This window comes from Pangasianodon hypophthalmus, chromosome 21, assembly GCF_027358585.1.
Source record: "Pangasianodon hypophthalmus isolate fPanHyp1 chromosome 21, fPanHyp1.pri, whole genome shotgun sequence".
NCBI classification, from domain to species: domain Eukaryota; kingdom Metazoa; phylum Chordata; class Actinopteri; order Siluriformes; family Pangasiidae; genus Pangasianodon; species Pangasianodon hypophthalmus.
The window spans coordinates 2,059,724-2,080,935 of record NC_069730.1 but is presented as its reverse complement, the minus strand read 5'-3'; the positions used below and the strand labels follow the sequence as shown (position 1 = coordinate 2,080,935).

Genomic DNA, 21,212 nt, shown 5'->3' with positions numbered 1-21,212 from the left:
GAGATCTAAATCTTATTATTTATCAGTAAAAATATATATTAAAATATTATACTATATTTACTCTTTAATTTACCAAACAATTATTACACTATCAAATATTACACTATCAATACTAATATTTTTAGCTTGCTTTAAGCTCTATATAGAAAGCTTTTTTTTTTGCAAATGATTCCTTGCAATATTTATTCCTATATTAAATCCCAGGTATATATTCGCCTAAATTTTTAAAATTAAAAATATAATGATTTTTAATAATAACTACATATTTTATTGTTTTAATCTACGTAAATTCATATAATTATACGACAATCCATTTATCTATAAATTGATAAATTGAACACAGTACAGAGCAGCAGCATGTGCGCGCTGCTCTGCGTAAAGGTTGCGCAGAGGTTAAAGGCTGCGCAACCTCGACGCCGCCAGGTGTTAAAACACCCTCTAATTAATCAAGTGCCATCAAATGGGAGGTAATTACTACGAGGCGGTGCGTTTCCATTTCAAGATGGTGCACACCTGCTGACCTCAGCCATGCGTGGGGAGCTTATAGGGGCTATTTATAGGGTTGAAAACGTTTGTGTATGGAGTTTGTTGCTCTTGCTTGGTGCACTTATTTGCACGTTGTATTCACATTGCACGTTTAAGGTTTGTTTTTAATCTATAAGTGCTGTGCATAGGTCTTGAGGTCTCTCTTAAAAAAAGTTAAATGTGTGTGTTTTTTTCTTTTTTAATATTCTTTTGCAGTATATATAGTGGTGTTTTGTATCCTGTGTTTGGTTCCTGCCCTTTCACTAAAAATGGAAGGTGAGCATGATCATGGTTTTAGTGGTCACTTGTTTTGGATGGATTACTTCATGGTCCTGGAGTAGAGCCTGTCCCAACACACCTTATTAAACTAAGCAGATAATTAACAGCCATTTCAGAGTTGGGAGCAGGGAAAACACAAAAATGTTCAGGACAGGAAATGTTTTTTGACACTGAAATGTTTCTTTTCTAGACATTTCTCATCCTTCACAGTCAGATGTTGAGCAACCGCACCCCCCAGTTAATCACAATAGACCTTTTTTCTATGTCCAACCACCATCTCAACCTTATTTCTTCTATCAGTGGCCTATGGATCCATTTGGACAGTATGGCTTCCCAGGGCCAGGTAAGAAATCCATCATGAGTATCCTTTTTTTTTTTTTTTTCCCCCTCCAGTAGTTGTTCCCGACTAATGGCAGCTTTTCTTCTTTCACTTTCTTTCTCTTAGTGTTCCCGTTTGGGCGTGCTTGTATGCCTCCATATCAATTTATGCAGTACCCTGGTTATGTGGTCCCACATGCGCCCATGCAGCCGACTGATTACAGAAGGATTGCCCCCCTCTTCCCTTCTGTCACCTCCTATGACCTCCGTTTCCGTCAGCACTTCCAGCAGATGAGCATGCATCGTGAGACCACATCGTCTGAAGCCCAGACGGAGCCCGGAGATCCAGTTAGTAAACTGATGGACTGCCTGGAAGGTCTTCAAGCATGTGAAAAGTCTGGAGCAGTCAAGGAACCCAATGTGATGTTTTCCTCAACCCCCGCTGTAATCTCATTCACCCATGAGATGGAGAAGATGAACTATGGAGATGAGTTAAATATGGAGCCTGCTTCTCAGCTTGATCAGGATGATTCGGGGAAGCCGGTGACGCACTGTGACTCTGCCGTGTATGACGCCGAGTCGAGCCAGGGCCGATTGGAGGAGTGCGTGTTGTCCGATGTGCTGCCTCTTGACAGTTCCTCCATTCGTGACGAAAGCCAGGGTCAGGACCAAGATTACAAACGAAGTGATTCGGAGATGCCGTGCTTTCAGATTGAGAAATCTGGCATGAATCACATCAGCAATGGAAGCCATTCAGCTGAGGTCCATGACTCTGGAGCTCATGTTTCTGATTGCAATGGGACGTCTGATTTGTGTGAAGGTAAGACCTCCATCCAAAGTGAGAAGTGTGAGAATTTGCCTTCTGACTCTGTAGAGGTTACCGAGCCTCTGTTGCAGATGACCGCAGACTGTGATCTGCCATATCAAATTCTCCGCCTTCCTTGCAATAAGACTACCACTGGTTTGTTGCTTCAGAAAGAGGTCGACCCATTGCTGTACATGGATACTGCATCTGCTCTATTGCCTTCTAAAAGATACACTTTTGGCAGCCCATACACCCATAACTACTACCCTCAAGTGGTTCCTGCACGGCAGAGTGTCCTCAGTCCTTCATTAGACGAGCTGTCCTCCAGGGATGAGATGTTCTCCACTGATGTCGAAGATGATCTAACGTCTGGGCAAGTCTATGTAGATGGTGGCAAACTGGCAGAAACCGGTGCTGTTCCCACCCACTCTGAAACAGATCCTGCAGATAAAGCATGCTCTGTTTGGGCCAAAACGTGCGCCTGCTGTGGTGCAAGCCTTCCAGATGAAGACATCAGCCCTGCAGAGCTGTTGGATCAAGATTGCGACTGTGAGTTGGAGGAAGATACTGAGGCGGCAAGTACCGGTGAAGCTCAGAAAGTAGTTTTGAGGCAGCATCTATCCAAGCATGGACTGTCGCCTTTTGCTCAAGTTTCCAAACACAAAGCCAGGAAGGTCCTGGAGGTTGAAGAGCCAAGTGGGCAGGACCAAGACCATGGCAGAGGAGAGTGTGGTGAGCAGCCTCATCCTACTTCTAAAGGAGACAAGGGCCGAGGCAAAGGTCAAAAGGGTACCCAGTTCAGATCTTACTCTGGTAAGTAATGTGTTTCTGGTTGATAATGGTAATTAGAGATTTATGCACTGCATGGCTTGTTGGGTTCCCTGGTTCCTGGTGTGGTGAAGATTTTGAATTTTCAAATTTGGTCAGAGTTTATATTAATGTACTTGTTCTACTGATTTTTTTTTTTTTTTAATATTAATGGCTCACTTACAGGGGAAAAATTACAGATAAATGTCACTTAGCAAAAAAAAAAGTTTAATTGCGGATGGGTGAAGTTTTCTGTAAGGAGATGATTAACGTTTTACGGAAAGAGTCTCTGTTGTTGAAAATCTTCTACATGGAGTGTGTGATTCCATACTTATGATTGTAATGTTCTTCAGAACACTTACAGGGAGAATGTCCAGGAGAGATAATGGACCATGAAAATTGGACTGGCTGCAGTGGCAAGCAGAGATCACGATCCTGCAGGCCGGCCAATGGTCTTCAAGAAAAAGGCAGGCTCTTTTCAGTGTAATTATTTTTTCCATATTTACTATTTGGTGATTTTAAGATTACAATTCCCATTTGAAAACTTGCAATGCCGTGAAGGGAGACCTGCAAGACGAAGGCCTTCTTGCAAGACATTTGCTCAGCAGAGGCCGAGGAGAAATGAATACGATGACCACAATGAGGCAGAGTTTTCCTACTGCCAAAGGGGCAGAGGTAAGTGCATAACATTTTTGTGACCGTTATGTCTTGGAATATCTCTGGTAGTGCTCAACTTGATGGCATCGTTCCTTTCCAGGATCTATGAAAAGAAGAGGCACAAGATACTAAGCAACAATGAGCACTGCTTTAATACTTAAATGTATTACCTATTATAAACACTATTGCACTATGGAATGCACAAAAGCATGCTATAATAAATAAACGAGCACTGGTATTTATGTGAATAATAAGGGGTAATGCAGAAATGAATGCCTTGCTGCACATGACTGCCTTTCCAATGCTCACACCGCTTCACTTTGAGTGCTGTGCATTCATCTTAATCCTGCCTGAGGGTGATTTCTCTGGACTTTGCCTTGACGTGCTTAACTCATCCCTTTGTACTTGTGTGGCTGGATCTGGGAGGTGTAGATCTAGCCTCTTCACTGCTGGTGCTGCTCGTCAAGGTCTGAGTCATCGAAGCCATTCTCAGATTTTTTTTTTTTTTCTCCCGAAGGCTGGGCATTAGAAATGCAGCTGATTAAAAAAAAAATAAATTGGCAGATACCTCGGCAGTCTGGCCGAGCCTAGTCCAGACATGTCGTTTTATTATTGTGCAACCTGTTTTAAACCTGTAATGCAGTGTAATGTTGACTTACAGATGTGTTTGCTTGCACAGTGGTGTCATTAAAATCCTTGCATTGCACTTGTTTGAATGTTTGGTTTTAGTAATTTGGTTCTGAAATTGATGTACTTTCACATCTGAGTCATTTATGCCATTTGAATGCATTTGACACATGGTAATTTGCATATACTTACCTAAGTGTGTGTGTGTAATTAGGCCAAAGTCTTGTCAGTTGGGTTCTTCAGCAAATGGCTGAAAAACTCTCTACCTACATGGTCATTAGTGGGCATTCAGGTTTTATTTATGTAATCTAATAATCATATGTGCCTCCATATTGCCCTTTAAAGACATTACTTAAATTAAGCTGTCCGAGGTGAATTTATGTTGCTTCAGTAATTTGCAGAATGTAGCAAAACAAGTTGGGTTATTAAATGTGTTTAAATGATCACCTCATGTATGTTTTACTTTTGTTGCATTTTCTCAGTCTTTTATGCTGATTGTGGCACAGGGTTGTCCAAGGTTTTTATATTTTTATATATAGTCCATGTACACAGAAGGGAGAAAAATGGGATTAAATGGCTTACCCTAAGCATTTAAATACAGTTTCCCTTGTTGACTAGTGTCCTAGCCACAATAAGCTAATGCCCTAGAATGACAGAGACAGACATTATTATAAACCTCATGCTGGCCTTGGCTGAATGTTTTCAGTGTGGCACACAAACAATGGGATCCGAGACCTTAAGTCAAGGTGACTAAGCTCTGTGTTTAAGTCCTGTTTCCTTGGTTTTTTCCTATTCAATGTTTCAGAAATAGCATGATGGATTGAATATCTTCATATACAATGACCAATATAGTCAACTGGTGTGATAGTGATGCTTACAACACAGCATGTCATTTAGAAATGACCATTTCCTTGAATAACAGGAACTGACTTCAGCCTAGACCCATGTTGTTTACTTCAACCCCTAACCCTGCCTGCATCAAGTTGAATATGTAAACACTGGCAGGTACCTGCATGGGAGCACCCAAAATATGACCGTTTGACGAATGGCTGTCTGATCATGTCATGTTTCAGCATCACAGCATGTGGCACGTCACTTTGAGCGACAGCTTTGACATCTGGAAAATCTATGTTTGACCATTTCCTTTAAATATGTTTGCCATTTTGCTCCAAGGTTCCTGCTACCCAGAGCTGAGATTAAATTCTTCATGGTTCCAATAATACAACTGGAATTTTAGTATTATTTTACATTTTAGCATTACATGTGTGTCAAATGTGTCCATTGCAACTGAAACCAAAACACCAACTTCATGCTGTTTACTTACAGCTATACAAAACTTTAAATGAGTGTTTAGTTGCAAAAAGTGGGTGTCATTTGTGGAATTATATCAATATCTTTGTGCAATCATTTGGATAGCTGCTGTAATATGAACTACTGTAGAACAAAGTCATTTCCACTGTGGAGAGAACAATGAGCGGCTGTTTTTCCTTCCTCTGTATTCATGTCACACATGCAAACAATTAATACAAGCTGTGCTGCATACCAGCAGGCAGGTGTATTTTTTTTATTTATTTTTACTTGGAACAGTCCTTGGAAAATCTCCAGTGTTGCATAATTACTAAGAATGTAGAAGGTAGTTCAAGAGTTAACTCAGCTTGTTGTGATTCAACATTCAAGCATTAATAAAACATCATAATGCACATAGCACTAAGCTGACTTAGTGCTAAGCTGTAAGTATCCATTCAATATACGGGTTATTAAAAACTTTATATATATATATATATATATATAAAGTACAATATATGATTTTAATTATAATCGTTATTGTATTTCCATTATGCTTTTCTATCCTTTTATAATAAACTCTTTGTTCCTGTTCTCTCTTAAACTATTATAGTATTTAAACTATTTTTTAACCTTTTATTTTATTTTAACTAATTCCCTGGCATAAAATATATCCATAATACTTTAACATTATTAACTCATATTTATGATGAATTATAATCAAACTTAAAAAACACACAAAATGAAAGAGACCTTCCCTTATATATAAGGGAATGTCTCTTTCATTTTGTGTGTTTTTTAAGTTTGATATATATATATATATATATATATATATATATATATATATATATATGTGTGTGTGTGTGTGTGTGTGTATAAAAATCAATAATTATTCATTACCATATGATTATGGTATGTCATTATTAAACTTTAAACTATTAAACCCACAAAATTAAGAATAAATCTGAGCTTTCATCAGCTTCAATGTTTTTTTGGACACATTTTTCTGGCATAAAGGAAAACTGTTCAACAAGCCATTTGCACAACATAAACACAGGAAAATAAAACGTGAGCTGAGGCGGTCTCCATTTGCGCTATTCTTATTTGCTGTCACTCACGTCATTCATCCGTACTTGCTTCTGATTGGCTGAGGGGCGGGCGCTCGTGAACGCCCACAGAACTGTCAAACCAGCAGCGCGTGCCGAGAGAAAGCACGAGCTTGTCTCTCTCTGCTAGCGCGCGCGATACATCTCTCTCTCTCAGAGCTGAGGTAAGTCTTCAGCACTACATTTCTCTACTACAACTCCTTCAAATGTTGTGTTTTAGTGTTGTTGTGTTGTGTTATATCTTTATATAATGATTTAAGAAGATATTTGTTCTTTTCTGTACAGGAAAGGGACAGTAAAAGGGAAAAACAAATCCTTTAACCAGAGGGTGAGGTACTGTAGGTGAGCGCGAGCAGACCATCTGAGGTGAAAAAAACAAAACGAATTAAAACTACGGTTTGTATTTTTATTTATTTACTTATTTTTTTGGTAAAGTGTATACCTTGGTATTTCTATGAAGTGTACATAATATGTGTGCTTTTCAAACAAGCTGTCTGTTGTATTTATTTGCAGAAATCTGAGTTTTCTGCCAAGTTTCTAAGCTCATAACGGAAATAACGGTCACTCTTGGCCGTTAATTCCACACTAATATTAGATAGTATAGTATTTATCTATAGTTTGTACTCTTGAGTATGGAGCTAAGCCTTCACTGTAACAGTAAAAGTGTTATTGTCGAGCAGGACTTTGTACTCCTATGAAGATTAGGCGTCAGCCCACATTGGACTGATTAACTCAGTGTTTTATGTGGGTTGTTTAGACTACACCTACACTCCTGTATGTCCGGAGTTCAACAGAGTTTCATGATTTCCACATGTTTACACCCTTACACTCTTACACACAGCTCTAAACCTGCTCATGAGTTGATATCGGATGTGTTAGACGAGGGGAAACCACCAAAACATACTGGATTCTAGACATATAAACCACACACCGTCCCAATTTCATTGGATAGATGGACAAGAAAAAGCTACTGCAGCTTTACATAGTCAATATCGCCAAATTATATCATCGCAATACATAAAGGACACTTTGTTACATAGCACAATATGTATAAATACACAATATTTTATTTGCAAAACAGTATGCTGGTGCATTACTATTTTCACACAAAGGCTATCAAGACAGCATTTTAATTTCAAAGTTTACGAATGACGCGATAGGAATGCAAGGTATATAAAAAAAACAAAAAAAAAAACAACAACAAACCTTTTTGCATAATAGACTGATATTTAGTCAGCAGTTGTAGGTGAATAACGCTGTTAAATTCTTGCTTCTGGTTGGTCAGAAGTTTCTATTAAGTTTCTATTATCTTTATTGTTTCTATAGGAACAGTTCATTCACAGGGGCTTGTCCGGTAGACACACAAACGGATTAAAAAATGCATTTAATCGGTGATACGGTTAAGTGTTTTCTGTAAATACATGCCTGTTTAACGTTTATGGAAGGAGTCTCCAGTGTCAGCAATTTGTAACAGTCAGAGATAAAGCTGGAACTTGAACATTTCCGACGTCTTCAGGACAGAAGAGTTTGAGTTTACGCTTTGTAAAGAGAAAACAAAGAGGCTGGTGAGGGAACTACGAGGGGACAAATGTATGACGTATCGTTCTTTAATAAATAAAAATTGTAATCATTGGCAAATTATGCAGTATAAAAGGAATAAAAGGCTTCAGGATGTGCTGTTATAGGAAAATAATCAACTTTAGTGTAGTAACTCTGCTTCATCACGCCACCTCATCACTCACTATTTTATTTTTAAAAGTGTTTTATTTCTTAATACATAATTTTTTATATAATATGCAGTAGGTCCATATTTTCAGATGCGAACATGATACTTATATAAATCATTACAATAACAGCAACAAATAAGTTCCTCAAGCTATTACATTTGGCAGTGTGAATGGAAAGTTAGGATTTCTCAAGCTTGTTATTTAATTAAAACCAAATTTTTATCATATACCGCATTTTTCTTTCTACAACAATTTCCTGGATTGCGGTAATCGTCAGGAAGCTTGGAGATTAGCCAAATAACTAAATTACACCGACGTTATCTCAGATGAAAGAACCTCTATCAGATGCTGATTAATCGACTCGGCGCTCTTCAGGTCAGCTGTGATGTACTGATTGGGGCTGTAGACTCTGACTCCTTAAAGAGACTACGACCAAAGTACATGCTAAGAGTGTGTGTGTGTGTGTGTGTGTGTGTGTGTGTGCGCGTGTGGTAAATCATATCTCGTTTGTTTTGAGACCTTCATTTAGCTCCTTGTCCGAGAGCTTTGCGATGTGGAAATAAGGGCCCAAACCGCCATGCTGTGATGTAAACACCATCTGGATCTCTGTTTGTTTCGACAAATTGAATAAAAATGGTTCCAGGTGCCATTTCTTGTAGGTGAATGAATCACCAGCGCTAATAAGGACGTGCATGAATTTAAATCCCGGTTAGGACGATTCATCGCTCTTGTGGATGCACGATGTCTTCAGTGACTTTTCCCCTCATTTTTATTCCTCTCTTTTCATCTGGTGTTGACAAATCCCCCCCGCTGCTGCTCCATCTATCCAGCCGATCGGCTGATACAGCATCCAGCTGATAGACTGCTCGCTGCTTTATTGTCTTTTCTGCCATTTCTATCAACATGACAAATAACGCTTGACATCTTAGTGGAATAATTACCCCGGTTTCTCTTCTCTCGGCCTCTTTTAATATTAAGCAAGGTTTAATATCTCAGGGTTACCTCAGCTGTGCGTTTTTAGGGGCCAATCATTCGAGAATTCCATGAATGCGTTCGCTGAATGAATTTCATTAGCTAGGTTAGCAGTGTGCTTTTCACACATGGATGAAAAAAGGGTGGATATTAATGGGCAGTGAATTAAAAAAAAAAAGGCAGCAGGCTTTTGTGCCGTGGGCTGCCTCGGTCAGCAAAAAACGAGAGATTGATGTGGGTAGAAAAGTGAGAACTCGAAGGACAATGGGACAAGGTCAAAGCTTTCACATGATTTAATAAAATTACCCACAGGACCCTTGACAAACTGGTGTAGATTTTTTCCCCTTTTGCCTTTGAGTCCTGTATCAAAGTGGACAAGAGATTTTGCAATCACAAAGACGAGGTCTTTTATCACATAAGAAGGCATTTCCAAGGACTTCTGTCCTCAGCAACATCTTCTGCAACACGTCCTTGTTTCCAAACACATCATTTCAAGAGCACTGAGCAGCACACAGATATATGAAGAAAAAAAAAATGTCGGCTCATGTGAACAGTTTCATCCAGTGCATGTTTTTTTTTCACGAACCTGAAATTGTGTAATCGTATTCCATCACAAATTTGCTATCACGAACAGCTCACCATCACACATTATTCACATACAATCCCTCTATCTGCTGCCTTTCTAGTTTTTTTTTTTTTTTGAACGGAGTCCACACCCAGATTTCTATAAAACAGCTTTGGGATAAATACCGTTGGACTGTGTCCCAAACCAAAACCTATATTCGTGTTCACACTGCTTGAAATCTAGCACCAAATGATAAAACATAAATTCTTCTAGCAATCTTTATTAATAATCTTTATTTAAAATCGAATTCTTCAGTGGAATTTTGTTTGGAAACTGCGGTCTGATTTGTCAGTGGAGTTTTTTTTTTGGGCAATGTGGTTTCATTGGTTACATGTTGTCACATGTTGGACGGGAACTGTGGTCTAACTGGTTATACAGTGACATGTTTGGTAGGAACTATGCTGTGATTGGCTCCCATGGTATTTTCGACGAAAACTGCGGTCTAATAGGTTACACGTTGGCACTTTGAGCAGAAGTTGCAGTCAAATTACTTACAGTGGCATTTTGGGCTGAAATTATAGTCCATTTGGTAACACAGTGGCATTTTCGACAGGAAATGTGGCCTGATTGGCGGAGGAGGCAGGAAGTTGCAGTCTACAGTGAAGTCATTCAAAGTCAGAGACTGGTGCTCTAGAGCCTCTTACCCTTTAGGTCAAAGCTATAGCGCTCGCTAGCTGACTACAGCTTCACAAACACGTAGTAATATGTAGAAATGCTGAAATTACAAATGGAGTGGACTCAAATTCTCATGTAACTCTACTGTTAGTATAATGTGTCATCACCTTGGATTTAGGCAAAAAAAAAAAAGCTTTTAGGCATTAAAAGGAATTCTGGCATCAAATTGAAGGAAATAAATAGTTTATTTAGAGTCTCTGGGAATTCAAATCTCCCTCACCAGACATTTTTCTCTATATCACACACACCTTGCCAACATTAATAAAGACTCTGTGACGCTAAAGTACAAATTAATGAAATGAAATGCCATCTAATTCTTGTATCTGTGTTTAGTCTGTAAGTGAGAATCAATCATCGATCTCACTCTGACCTCTTTCACGCGATAAACTCAATGCGAGGTGGAATATTTCTGCTTCCTGTTTGCTAGATGCTGTGCGTCTCATAACCAGTGAAGCCTTGAAGGGATTTGTCCATTCATGAGACAATTGCAGGTTTAATTACATTATTAATTACTTTTCTCTCAGGGGATGGCGGCAGAATAATTCTTGATGAAAAGACCCTCCTTCGGTTCGATCCCTCGAGAGGAGAACCTGATTTATGAACCGTGTTATTATAGCAACAGCTCTTTCATCTTATGTCATGGCTGCTTGTGCGGGTTATTATCACAGATTGACTCCATGTTTCATGCACACTACAGCAGTCCGAGGTGGCGTTCACTACTGCGCAGGTTGAGGCTTGTCATTTTCTGCAAATTACTGAGATGGGATGATCTCATAAGGTAAATTTGTGGTATTGCTTTTTGGCTCTGGTTTCACTGGCAAACTTATTTTCACGTGAATAATTGTCCCATTTTGTGACAAGCATTAACGGCAGGCAATTAACGTAAATAATAGCTGTGTGGTTCCTCAAGGCAATGTTTGTCCTCCAAACAGTTTTACACGGCGCTGGGTAATAGCTGCTTCGGGTTCTGAAAAGGGTTGTGACTCCACAGTTTTTGTTTGCATTTTGCATACTAACCCACCGGTTATGCATACTAATTCAGAGCTATTATTTTCACTTATTCAAAGGTTATTAACCTTAATTTTAGAAGGGATTTAACAAGGCTTTGAATTATGTCACACTTCTACCATCAGCTTGGCCAGAAGGTGTTGATTCTTTTTCCATAACAGCAGCTCTGACAGTATGTGTTGTTGTTTACATACAAAAAACAGTCATTGATATGGTGAAGTTCTCTGTAAGGAGGACTTTATTTAACATTTATGGAAGGAGTCTCCACTGTCAGAGGTAAAGCTGTATCTTTAGGTTTTCCAGTATCTCCAGGACTGAATAGTTTACACTTTGCGGTTTCTCTCCTGTCTACACAATGCCTACATAGATTCTATTGAAACCATATAATGTGCCTTTTAAAGAAAACGTGTTATGCTGAGCAGCTCTGTTTGAGCGGGAGGTGGAGCTCATTTAAAAGCCCGGAAAGAATTAAAATATAAGCCCGAAACAAAAACTAGCCAGAGTCATAGTAAACCAGCGTTGCCAGTTCCATTTTTTTAAAAATATATCTTTGAAATGAGGTCATTACTAAATGTAAAAACTTTTAAAAGTCATGAATTGCACCTTTAAATTAGAAATATCATTGGATTTATGGTTAGAAAAGCCCAATATGTCCGTGATGTTTTTGTTGAGGTCTAGACAGCTGTCACTTCTGTCTAGATCTTGTCATCCTTGGATTAGAAATAACTCGGCTTGACAAATGGTCACATGTTGTCATGCACATCTTCACACAAGTTCTCAAATATAATCTGACAAACAGAATTATGTGTTAGATAAATGTGTCTGTGGTGTTGTAATGAGAACCTTGTGGCCTACACTCCAGTCTTAAATACCGTACCAGCTTCTCGGTGGCCATATTAGGTTTCACTGGCTGCTATATTCTCCCACAGATCCTGTTTAAGATCTAGGTGATGTGTTTATGTGTTGCGTATTTGGCAGGAGGCAGAAAGTATGCTTGTTTCCAGCATATGGTCTTAGTGTGAGATTTAGTTTGGATTAATAATGACAATGTTTTAATGCAAACCTGCTGTATCTCTGTTTTGACCCACAGATGCAGCCAGATATGGATTAAAAGTCCAAGCTTGAGATTTGACCATGTGGATCTTCGTCAGTAAACTGGCGTTCGTGTTTCTGCTCTCGTGACACTGAGTTTGTAGAGGAGCTTCAGCAGCTGAAACATATAATGGAGACGTTCTCTAGACCAGAGTGTCAGATCTGCTTTAACCCGTTCAGCCCTCGACGGCGGCCCAAACTTCTGGAGTGCAGGCACACGTGCTGCTCAGAATGTTTGCATCAGATGGTGCTGAATCACAGGGAAGTCCGCTGCCCCTGGTGCCGCCATGTCACGCACCTCTGCGGCCTCTCCGTGTTACAGCTCCCAGATGATCCGGAAGCACTCTCAGCCATCACCTTGGCACACGCGCCCGTTTTTATCCAGCTGCCCAATAGCAGCTGCTACCTGCTGCCTCTGTCAGGGGATGAACACGCCTACAGATACGGCTTCAAAAACCCAGACGGGACGACTCAACCTGAACGCCTTACAGCCGGAGAGGAGGAGGAGGCAGAGGGGAGAGACGCGACGATGAAGAGTTCAGCCTGGACCGGGTTCTGCACTGTCCTCCTGGTAGCCATCATCCTCATCTTCCTCCTGGCCATCGTCCTGCACAACATGTCTTGTGTGTCCAAACGCTTCAGCATCATTTCCTGTGGATGAAAGGCGAGACGGGGGCTGTGTTTCAAATATCACCCTACTCACTATTCCCTACGGAGAAGAATCAGGAGCACACAGTAGTGCACTGAAAAGGGAATGAAATTCAGGGTTCAGATAAAGGATTTCATGACAAATTGCTCACAGTGATCGGTCAGCTGTGGATGTGTCTCAAATTACAGTTTGTATGCACTAGTTAGGGAACATAAACACAAACCACTTGCCCTGATCACTACGTAGGGAACATAAACTCCATTTTAAACACCTCATGTTATATATATACACTGTGGGCGTGTCTCAAACCACATGCCCTATTCCCTATATAGGGCCATTTCTAACAGCTCACTATAATCCGTCTGGTGTGGGTGTGTCCCAATTCCAAACCACACACCTTATTCACTATGTAGGGAACAAACACCATTTCTTATTTACCCTATTTACTGTACAGACTACATACTGTATCATGTTCAAGCTCCGCAGTGTATTGCTCGGTTACACTGGACGCTAACTGTGTTCTGATGTCATGAGCGCACTGGATAAATCCCAGGTAGGTAGTGCACTATGTAGTGAACAGGGTGTGATTTTGGACCTACAGTGCGTTTGACTTTCAGTCAGAAAGAGGAGCGCACGTTTGTACAAAGACACTCTGGATATAATAAGAGGTTCTAAGAGACTCACTGTTTCCTGCTGAAAGGCAGGAGTTTAAAGTAACACTCAGTAAATCTTTCTCTTTTTCGTCTGCGTGGGATTGGAGGAATTTCTCCACCTCAACTCAAAACACTGTATGGACGTTATTTTTTTTGCCAGTGTACAGTTAAAGACCAAGCTCGATGCAGTGTTGAACTGGGTCATATTGTAATGTGGTAGCAGTGTGTGACTGTGACGATTTAAACGTAACGTTAAGAAGGTTTTCACGTATGTAGCGTTTGAAGCCGGACCAAAACAACCGATCTGAGATCGCGCCGAGGTTCTGGGACTTTTGCGATTATGTTCTAACCCTGCTCCTTCTCACAGATTCAAGCAATTCGTTTTTTCTTTAATTTTTTCTCAAAAATCTGCGCAGTGTGAAATCAAACCGGGCCAAAACGAAAGTTAGAAAATGAACTACAGCTAACAGTTACAGTATTTAGAATGGCCTAATGAGTAAGAAAGCTTAAGTCTTAAGTAATAACGCTATAAAGCTGACAAAGAAGGGGCTTTTCATGACTAAGAAGAAGAAGAAGAAGAAATCTTTTATAGTGAATCAACACAAATCCTGTTTGCTGGATTTCCTCCTTCAGCTCTGCCACATTTTTAACTAATGTCCAAATATACAATTTTCTACGTGTTATTTAAATGTTGCTGTGAAATGTGTAATAAAAGACGTTGGTGTTGTGAGTCATTCCTCTGGCTGTTATAAGCACTGAACTGATACTGCTGAATTCTGGATTCTGATTGGTCAGAAGCCTCTGACAGTAGTGCAGCTGCACATCGCAGGTTTATATTAATGCACTCCTTCTAAAACGTTATCGTTTCTATAGTAACAGATTATTTACAGGGACTTGTACACTTTATAAACAGATTAAAAAACGTGTGTAACTGTCGATATTTATTTAACACTTATGGAAGGAGTCTCCAGTGTCAGAGGTAAAGCTGTAACTTTGGTTAAAGTTTTGTTAAAGTTGTCCGACATTTTCAGAGACAGAAGAGTTTACGCTTTTTTGGTGATTTTTTTTCTATAAAATGACAATCTGCGTATTTTGGTCTTATTAAATTCACGAGAGAGAAAAAAAAAGGGAGGCTGGTGAGGGAAAGACTGTTTATAGCTGCTATAACGTAAGTGAGAACAGGAACTAACTTGTTTCATAGACATTCCACAACATTAAATGTAGCTATAAGTGAATAAAAAGTATGATATAATTTTTTAAATTAAAATTGTGGTATAAGTGGAATAAAACACTTCAGGATGTGCCGTTACAGGAAAATAATTTTCAGAGTGGTAACAGTAACTCCGCTTCATCACACCCCCCCATCACTGATTATTTTCCTGTAACTGGATGACACTGAGTGATTTATTCCTTACATAAATTACAGTTAACATGGAGTCTTAAAGTCTTAAAAAGTATTAAATTGAACTTCAGAAAATCTTTTAGTGGCTTTAGTGAAAAGGGTTTGGGATTTAACAATAAAATAAAAATAAAATAGCACCACTGTACAGATCTCGCCTGTCTTCTTCCATAGTTTCTACAGAAGAAGCTACAGTCCTCATGACAGTCCTTGCTATCAGTTCTTTTGTAGGAATAGGTAAAAATTGATTTCACGCTGAGAGCAGATTGATAATTTGTCACAAAAGAGCGTATTAACCCACATTGGGGCAATTATAAATGGTGGAATATGGCTGCCTGCCCAACTCCCGAGATCCCTCACTGCTGTGTCTTCAGCACAGTTTAATTAATCGAGGATCCTCGTCAGGACAGCTTTGTGGTTAGAGTAAAAGATTTCACACACCCCGTGGCCTGCACATCTATCTGCTACATCGTGGAGTGACAAAATGTAGGACATTTTATTTTTATTAAACTGCACATCCATAGCTAAATGCCATTATAGGAAATTAATCAGCGATGAAGCCTAGTTACTGTTACCACCCTGAAGTGAAATATTTTCTTGTGCTGACACTGGAGACTCCTTCCATAAATGGTAAATAAACGCCTCCTTACAGAAAGCTTTACCATGTCAAGTCTCTGTAAATGAGATGTTACTATAGCAACGATAACTACTCAATACTTTCTGACCAATCAGAATCCAGAGTTCATGAGTGCTGCAATATTGTTATCACGGATAGAATATTAACTGTTAAAGTTTTTCATCTATGTTAAGGTTGCCTTCTTATTTTGTCCAAACTCCCATAATTTTGAATACATTTCTCAGTAATGTGTTTATTAAAAAAAAAAAAAAAACACACACACAATATTGTGATGTGAAAATATTAACACTGGCAGAAGGCCATTTCCTGACTCACATCTGTGATCAAGCTATGAGCTGAGGTCATGTTTCAATCCGTGCAGGACATCTCAGCGAGAAACTGTTCAATTAAATGTCATTCTGTCACCTTGCTGCACCCCAGCAGTGATTAAAGATGCTATCTGTTACCTGTAGACATCTAATCAAAGTCAGATTGCACGGATTGTCGTCCTTAGCGTCGCAGGATGCACTAACAAAACAAACACACCCCATTCACCAAGGAGTGAATCCTTCTCTCCATTTGATTCAGTAGTTGAATGAAGTGTGTTTCAGCACATATGTTTTTTTAGTCTTTAGTTTATATTAGCACAATATTGTGTTTATATGTATATATACAGTATATATATGGGTATTAATATGGAGTTGGTCCTCCCTTTGCAGCTATAACAGCCTCCACTCTTCTGGGAAGGTTTTCTACGAGATTTTGGAGTGTGTCTGTGGGAATTTGTGCTCATTCAGTGAAAAGAGCATCAGTGAAGTCAGGCGCTGATGTCGGGCGAGGACGCCTGGCTCGCAATCGATGTTCCAGTTTATCCCAAAGGTGTTCAGTGGAGTTGAGGTCAGGGCTCTGTGCAGGACACTCGAGTTCCTCCATACTAAACTCGTCAAACCATGTCTTTATGGATCTCGCTTTGTGCACGGGGCATTGTCATGCTGGAACAGGAAAGGTTCTTCAACGAAAACTGTTGCCGCAAAGTTGGAAGGATAGAATTATTTAATGGCGCTCTACAGTGACAGCGCTTTACACCACTCCAGCCCACTGCGCTTGGCATTGCGCACAGTGATCTCAGGCTCGTGTGTAGCTGCTTGGCCATGGAAACCCATTTCATGGAGCTCATGACACACAGTTCTCGTGCTGATATTGCTTCCAGAGGCAGTTTGGAATTCTGTAGTGAGTGATGCAACAGAGGATAAGAGATTTTTTATTGCTACGCGCTTCAGCACTCGACAGCCCGCTCTGTGAGATTGCGTGGACTACCGCTTCGTGGTTGAGCTGTTGTTGCTCCTAAGTGCTTCCATTTCACAATAATAGCACTTACATTTGACAGGGGCAGATCTAACAGGGCAGAAATTTCACAAATTGACTTGTGGCATCCTATGACAGTGACCTATTTAAAGCCACTGAGCTCTTCAGTATGACCCAGTCTACTGCCAGTGTTTGTCTATGGAGACTGCATGGCTATGCGCCTGATTTTATACACCTGTGAGCAGTGGGTGTGGCTAAAACACCTGAACTTAATCACCTCAATTAAGTTAAATTAGCTTCAATTAAAGGGTTAGCTTTCTCATATATTCAACATGAGATTAAGCTAATTAACCAGAAATACATTTTTTTTTCTGTCTCCAGAATTATTGGCACCTTTGGTGAATAAAGCTGGGTAAAAAATTTTATTAAAATAAATTAAAATAATAATATTTTCATTATGTTTATTACTGTTAAATCTTTCTTAATACCTAGACAAATTAAAATTATACAGAATGTTGATTATATAAGGAAAATGTTTGTAGCAGTGCTTCCCTGAAGATTTTTATTTAATGCCGAATTAAATGACAAGCTTTTATATCCTAATGAAATTCCAAATTTTTTTTTTAAAGTCTAATTTTAAATTTGTGATTATTTTACTTCATTTTTAATTTAATTTTAATTTTATTTTAAATGAGGCCACTGTTTGTTTAGGCAAAATGCTAAAATATGGACAGTCCAAAAATTTGCATTAAATGAATTTCTGAGATTTCTAAAATCATTATACGAAGGTATAACCACAACAGGCATTTATAGTAATAAATGGCCCACAAAGTGCCTGTTTGTGTGTTTTTTTTTATTTTATTTTTTTTTAAATATGATCAATGTCATATCAAGGTCACCATTCAACATAAAAAGAAGACAGCACTGATAATGAAATGTGTTATCACGTAGCTATAACTGGACACGATGCCTCTACAGATTTCCAATCTTCTACACTTCCAGCTATTTTTGACTCTATTGCGTTATGCTGACAGATCCAGCTCCACATGTCCAGCTAACGCCCTCAACCTGTGTGTGTGTGTGTGTGTTTGTTTTATCAGTATGCACTTGCTGTTCTCCGTGTCCACCATCGCACATGCACACACAGCCTGAGCACAGCTCATTAATCTGCATATGCTTTCTACATTCAGCTAAACTGCACACATTGGCAGTTTCGTTTAAAAAAAAAAAAGTTGTAAGCTGTGCAGTCTGTGATTGATGCTGTTGTCCAGATGTAGTAGCATGTGCTATTTCTTTTCGGCCCAGTGTTGCTAAATCAGCTGTAGAAAAGCGGCTTAAACACACCATTAACGCAAGACACACACATATATATATATATATATATATATATATATATATATATATATATATATATATAGCACACGCAAAGATGGACGAGTGTAAACTGTGCTGCGTTCAGAGGCACCGATAAATCATACATTATATGTGAATTTGAAATTTAATTTGAAAATGCATATATGAAAAGCCACCTCCTGCGTGAATGATGGCAGCAGCACGGCCAGGCGTCGATTCTAATCCTAATGGCACGGTGCTGTCAGAAGAATTGCGCCCCCACCCACCCCCATGCAAAAGCCTCTGGCAATATTTTGATGTAGAATAACAACGTTAAATAGACTCGCTCATTGATTTCTCCAAAGTGGAGCACATTAAATAGTCAGTATCCACAGCAATGGTAATGGTGTTTACTGCTCAGCACTGTATTTAATTCGCCTCTGTGACTGCAGGCAGTTTTGTAAAGCAATGAGCGCAGAAAGAGTTTTTATTTTCAATCCAAGACCAGACATCTCAGTGGGTGACATGACAGCGATAAAAAAAGAAATAAAAAATCAAATTTGAACAAACACCAGCTGGTCATCTCAGGTACTGACAAGCTTGTTAAAACACTGTTAACATTTGCATTTCTTTCCTTCTTCTTTTTTTTTAAATCACAGATGCGTTTTTTTGTAACCAAGATCAAATCTGAGTAGTTGGGGGTTAAATAAAATCTATAGAAATATAATATAGAGAAATTTACATCCTTAACTACAATTTAATCCAAACCAAGAGTGACAAAAGCTCATGCCAACTGTATGGACGTGTTAGATTGCATTATGATTGAAATCAGTGTCTCTCCAGCAATGTAAAGTAATTGTGAAGTGCTAGTGCTAGAAAAGCGTGTAGGAATGACAGAGTGGAGTTTTGTATTTACACATGAACATTGCGTGGTGCGTTGGTGTATTCTGTAATTTGTCCTTCCAGCTAGTCAGCAGAACAACACACATGTCACGACTAGTTTAATAAACTGGATTAAACTGACATTTACTGTTCTCTTTTATTTAATCGCCTAATATCACGAGCCAATTATTAACCATTTAGATTTGTGAGTTTTGCCGGTGAAGCTCGGCAAGATCAGATTAACTGCCGTATTTTTTCTATTTCATTATGTGAAAAACATTGTCTTGACTTTTCAATCATAAAAATGTGTTAATTAGATAAAACTACAGCTTGCCACTAAGTGTAGATCCTGATTAACTTAACTGTAGCATAGCCACAAACTCGACAAAAATAGCGTGAATAATGTGTAGTCTTCCACATGGATCTGGTTTCTGCACGTGTGCATTTCTTCATAACTATATCTACGCATACGTCAGTGTGAGAATGGGAGGAACCCAGACGTTTAACATCTTAACCAAGAAAATGTTTGACTCTTTTTTAATGATGGCCGGGGTTATGTAATACAGCCACCATTTTGAGGGTTGCACACTGCACACACACTCATTCACATTTTAAGCTGTGTTTTGCATCATCAGAAAGTTTCCCAAGCTGACTGCGTCTCAGTAGCTCTTGATCAACATAAACATTAGACATGTAACCGAGTACAGCGGATAATGTGTTCTAAACAGATGCAACAAAAAAAAGTGGTCAGATATGAAGCTTGTAGGACAAAGAAAGACCCCGTTCCATTCCTTAACCTCTAAAGTGAACGATGCATTCATTCATCCTTAGTAACTGCCTGGTCAGGGTTGCAGTGGTTTAAATTCGGTTACTAGTTTGTTTCAATTTTGAGAAACTCAGTTCTAGAAAATATCATGGGCAGGTACAATTGAAAAAAAAATAACTGCACAACCAGGAGTAAAAAAAAAAAAACCACAACACTCAACAAGAAACTTTCAAAAAAGAAAAAACAATTGGCCTTCAGTTTAGGCCACGCCCAATTTAGGTTTAATGCTGGATTTTGCTTACCTCAGAAGTGGGAAGTCAGAACTCAGAGCTCAGATTGACGTCATTTCCAGCCTTCGTGCATTCGAGCTACAAAGTGAGAAAAAAAAAAACACGGACGCTTCCATGTTCATCTTTTGTTAGCATTAAGCTAGCCAGCTAACAGTGATGAGTGATGTGTATTTTCCTCCTCAGACTGTATAGTCAGTGTTATAGATTTAACAAGTGAATATGTCTGTATGTTGATGGGTCTAAAGTGCGTATCTGCATCTTCTTCAAAATACAGTCGTACTGTTTCTGCCACCAATCTTTGTATCTCTTATATCATATTTTCACCATATTTTCATATTTTTATATTTTATCTTTCCTATCTGCATACAAGTAAATTCTGGTTTATGTAAAGTCTATTTTTATGTCATGGACTGTTGAAAAAAGCATTTATGTACGTACAGTATAACTCATTTAAAGGTAAGAAGTGCTGCTGTGTATGTTACTGATGCTGTGAGTGGCCATGCTGATTTGACGTCACTTGCTGAACTCTGAGGAGCTCGGACTACTATTGAGCTGAACTGTGAACAGTTTTCCCTGATGAGTAAAATCCCACTATTGTGTTGCACTTCTCCCTTTTCACCAGCAGATGGTACTAGCAGGCTGCGATCAGGTCTCTGTAACACACCGCCTTTCCCCAGTTCATTATGAGTAAATCATTAAAATACATTTACACATTCAACAGGCATTTTTAACCAAAGCAGCTCACATGTGCTGCATAAGAGGCTGAGATGTAATCTGTTAATTTACTTAATTAACATATGAAACAGCACTCTA

The 21,212-nt window shown here is 39.1% G+C and overlaps 2 protein-coding genes across 2 annotated transcripts; both read left to right on the top strand.

The window, feature by feature from the left end:
- Window positions 1–499: 499 nt before the first annotated feature.
- On the top strand, window positions 500–4,097 carry buc (bucky ball). The gene is made up of 7 exons (XM_026940979.3): window positions 500–642; window positions 742–801; window positions 995–1,147; window positions 1,250–2,740; window positions 3,088–3,201; window positions 3,296–3,409; window positions 3,492–4,097. Exons 2-7 carry the CDS (start codon window positions 795–797, stop codon window positions 3,521–3,523), a joined length of 1,911 nt encoding a protein of 636 aa, XP_026796780.3. The 5' UTR covers window positions 500–642; window positions 742–794; the 3' UTR covers window positions 3,524–4,097.
- A 2,393-nt stretch (window positions 4,098–6,490) lies between these two features.
- Window positions 6,491–14,543, top strand: rnf152 (ring finger protein 152). Its single transcript, XM_053227758.1, has 3 exons — window positions 6,491–6,572; window positions 6,694–6,804; window positions 12,506–14,543. Exon 3 carries the CDS (start codon window positions 12,638–12,640, stop codon window positions 13,166–13,168), a length of 531 nt encoding a protein of 176 aa, XP_053083733.1. The 5' UTR covers window positions 6,491–6,572; window positions 6,694–6,804; window positions 12,506–12,637; the 3' UTR covers window positions 13,169–14,543.
- Window positions 14,544–21,212: the final 6,669 nt, after the last annotated feature.

Bases quoted from the DNA above. Each gene is read 5' to 3' on its own strand.
- buc (XM_026940979.3), top strand. The intron at 2,741-3,087 runs GTAAGTAATGTG...AATGTTCTTCAG, and splicing joins CCAGTTCAGATCTTACTCTG to AACACTTACAGGGAGAATGT. The intron at 3,410-3,491 runs GTAAGTGCATAA...GTTCCTTTCCAG, and splicing joins CTACTGCCAAAGGGGCAGAG to GATCTATGAAAAGAAGAGGC.
- rnf152 (XM_053227758.1), top strand. From the start codon at position 12,638: ATGGAGACGTTCTCTAGACCAGAGTGTCAGATCTGCTTTAACCCGTTC.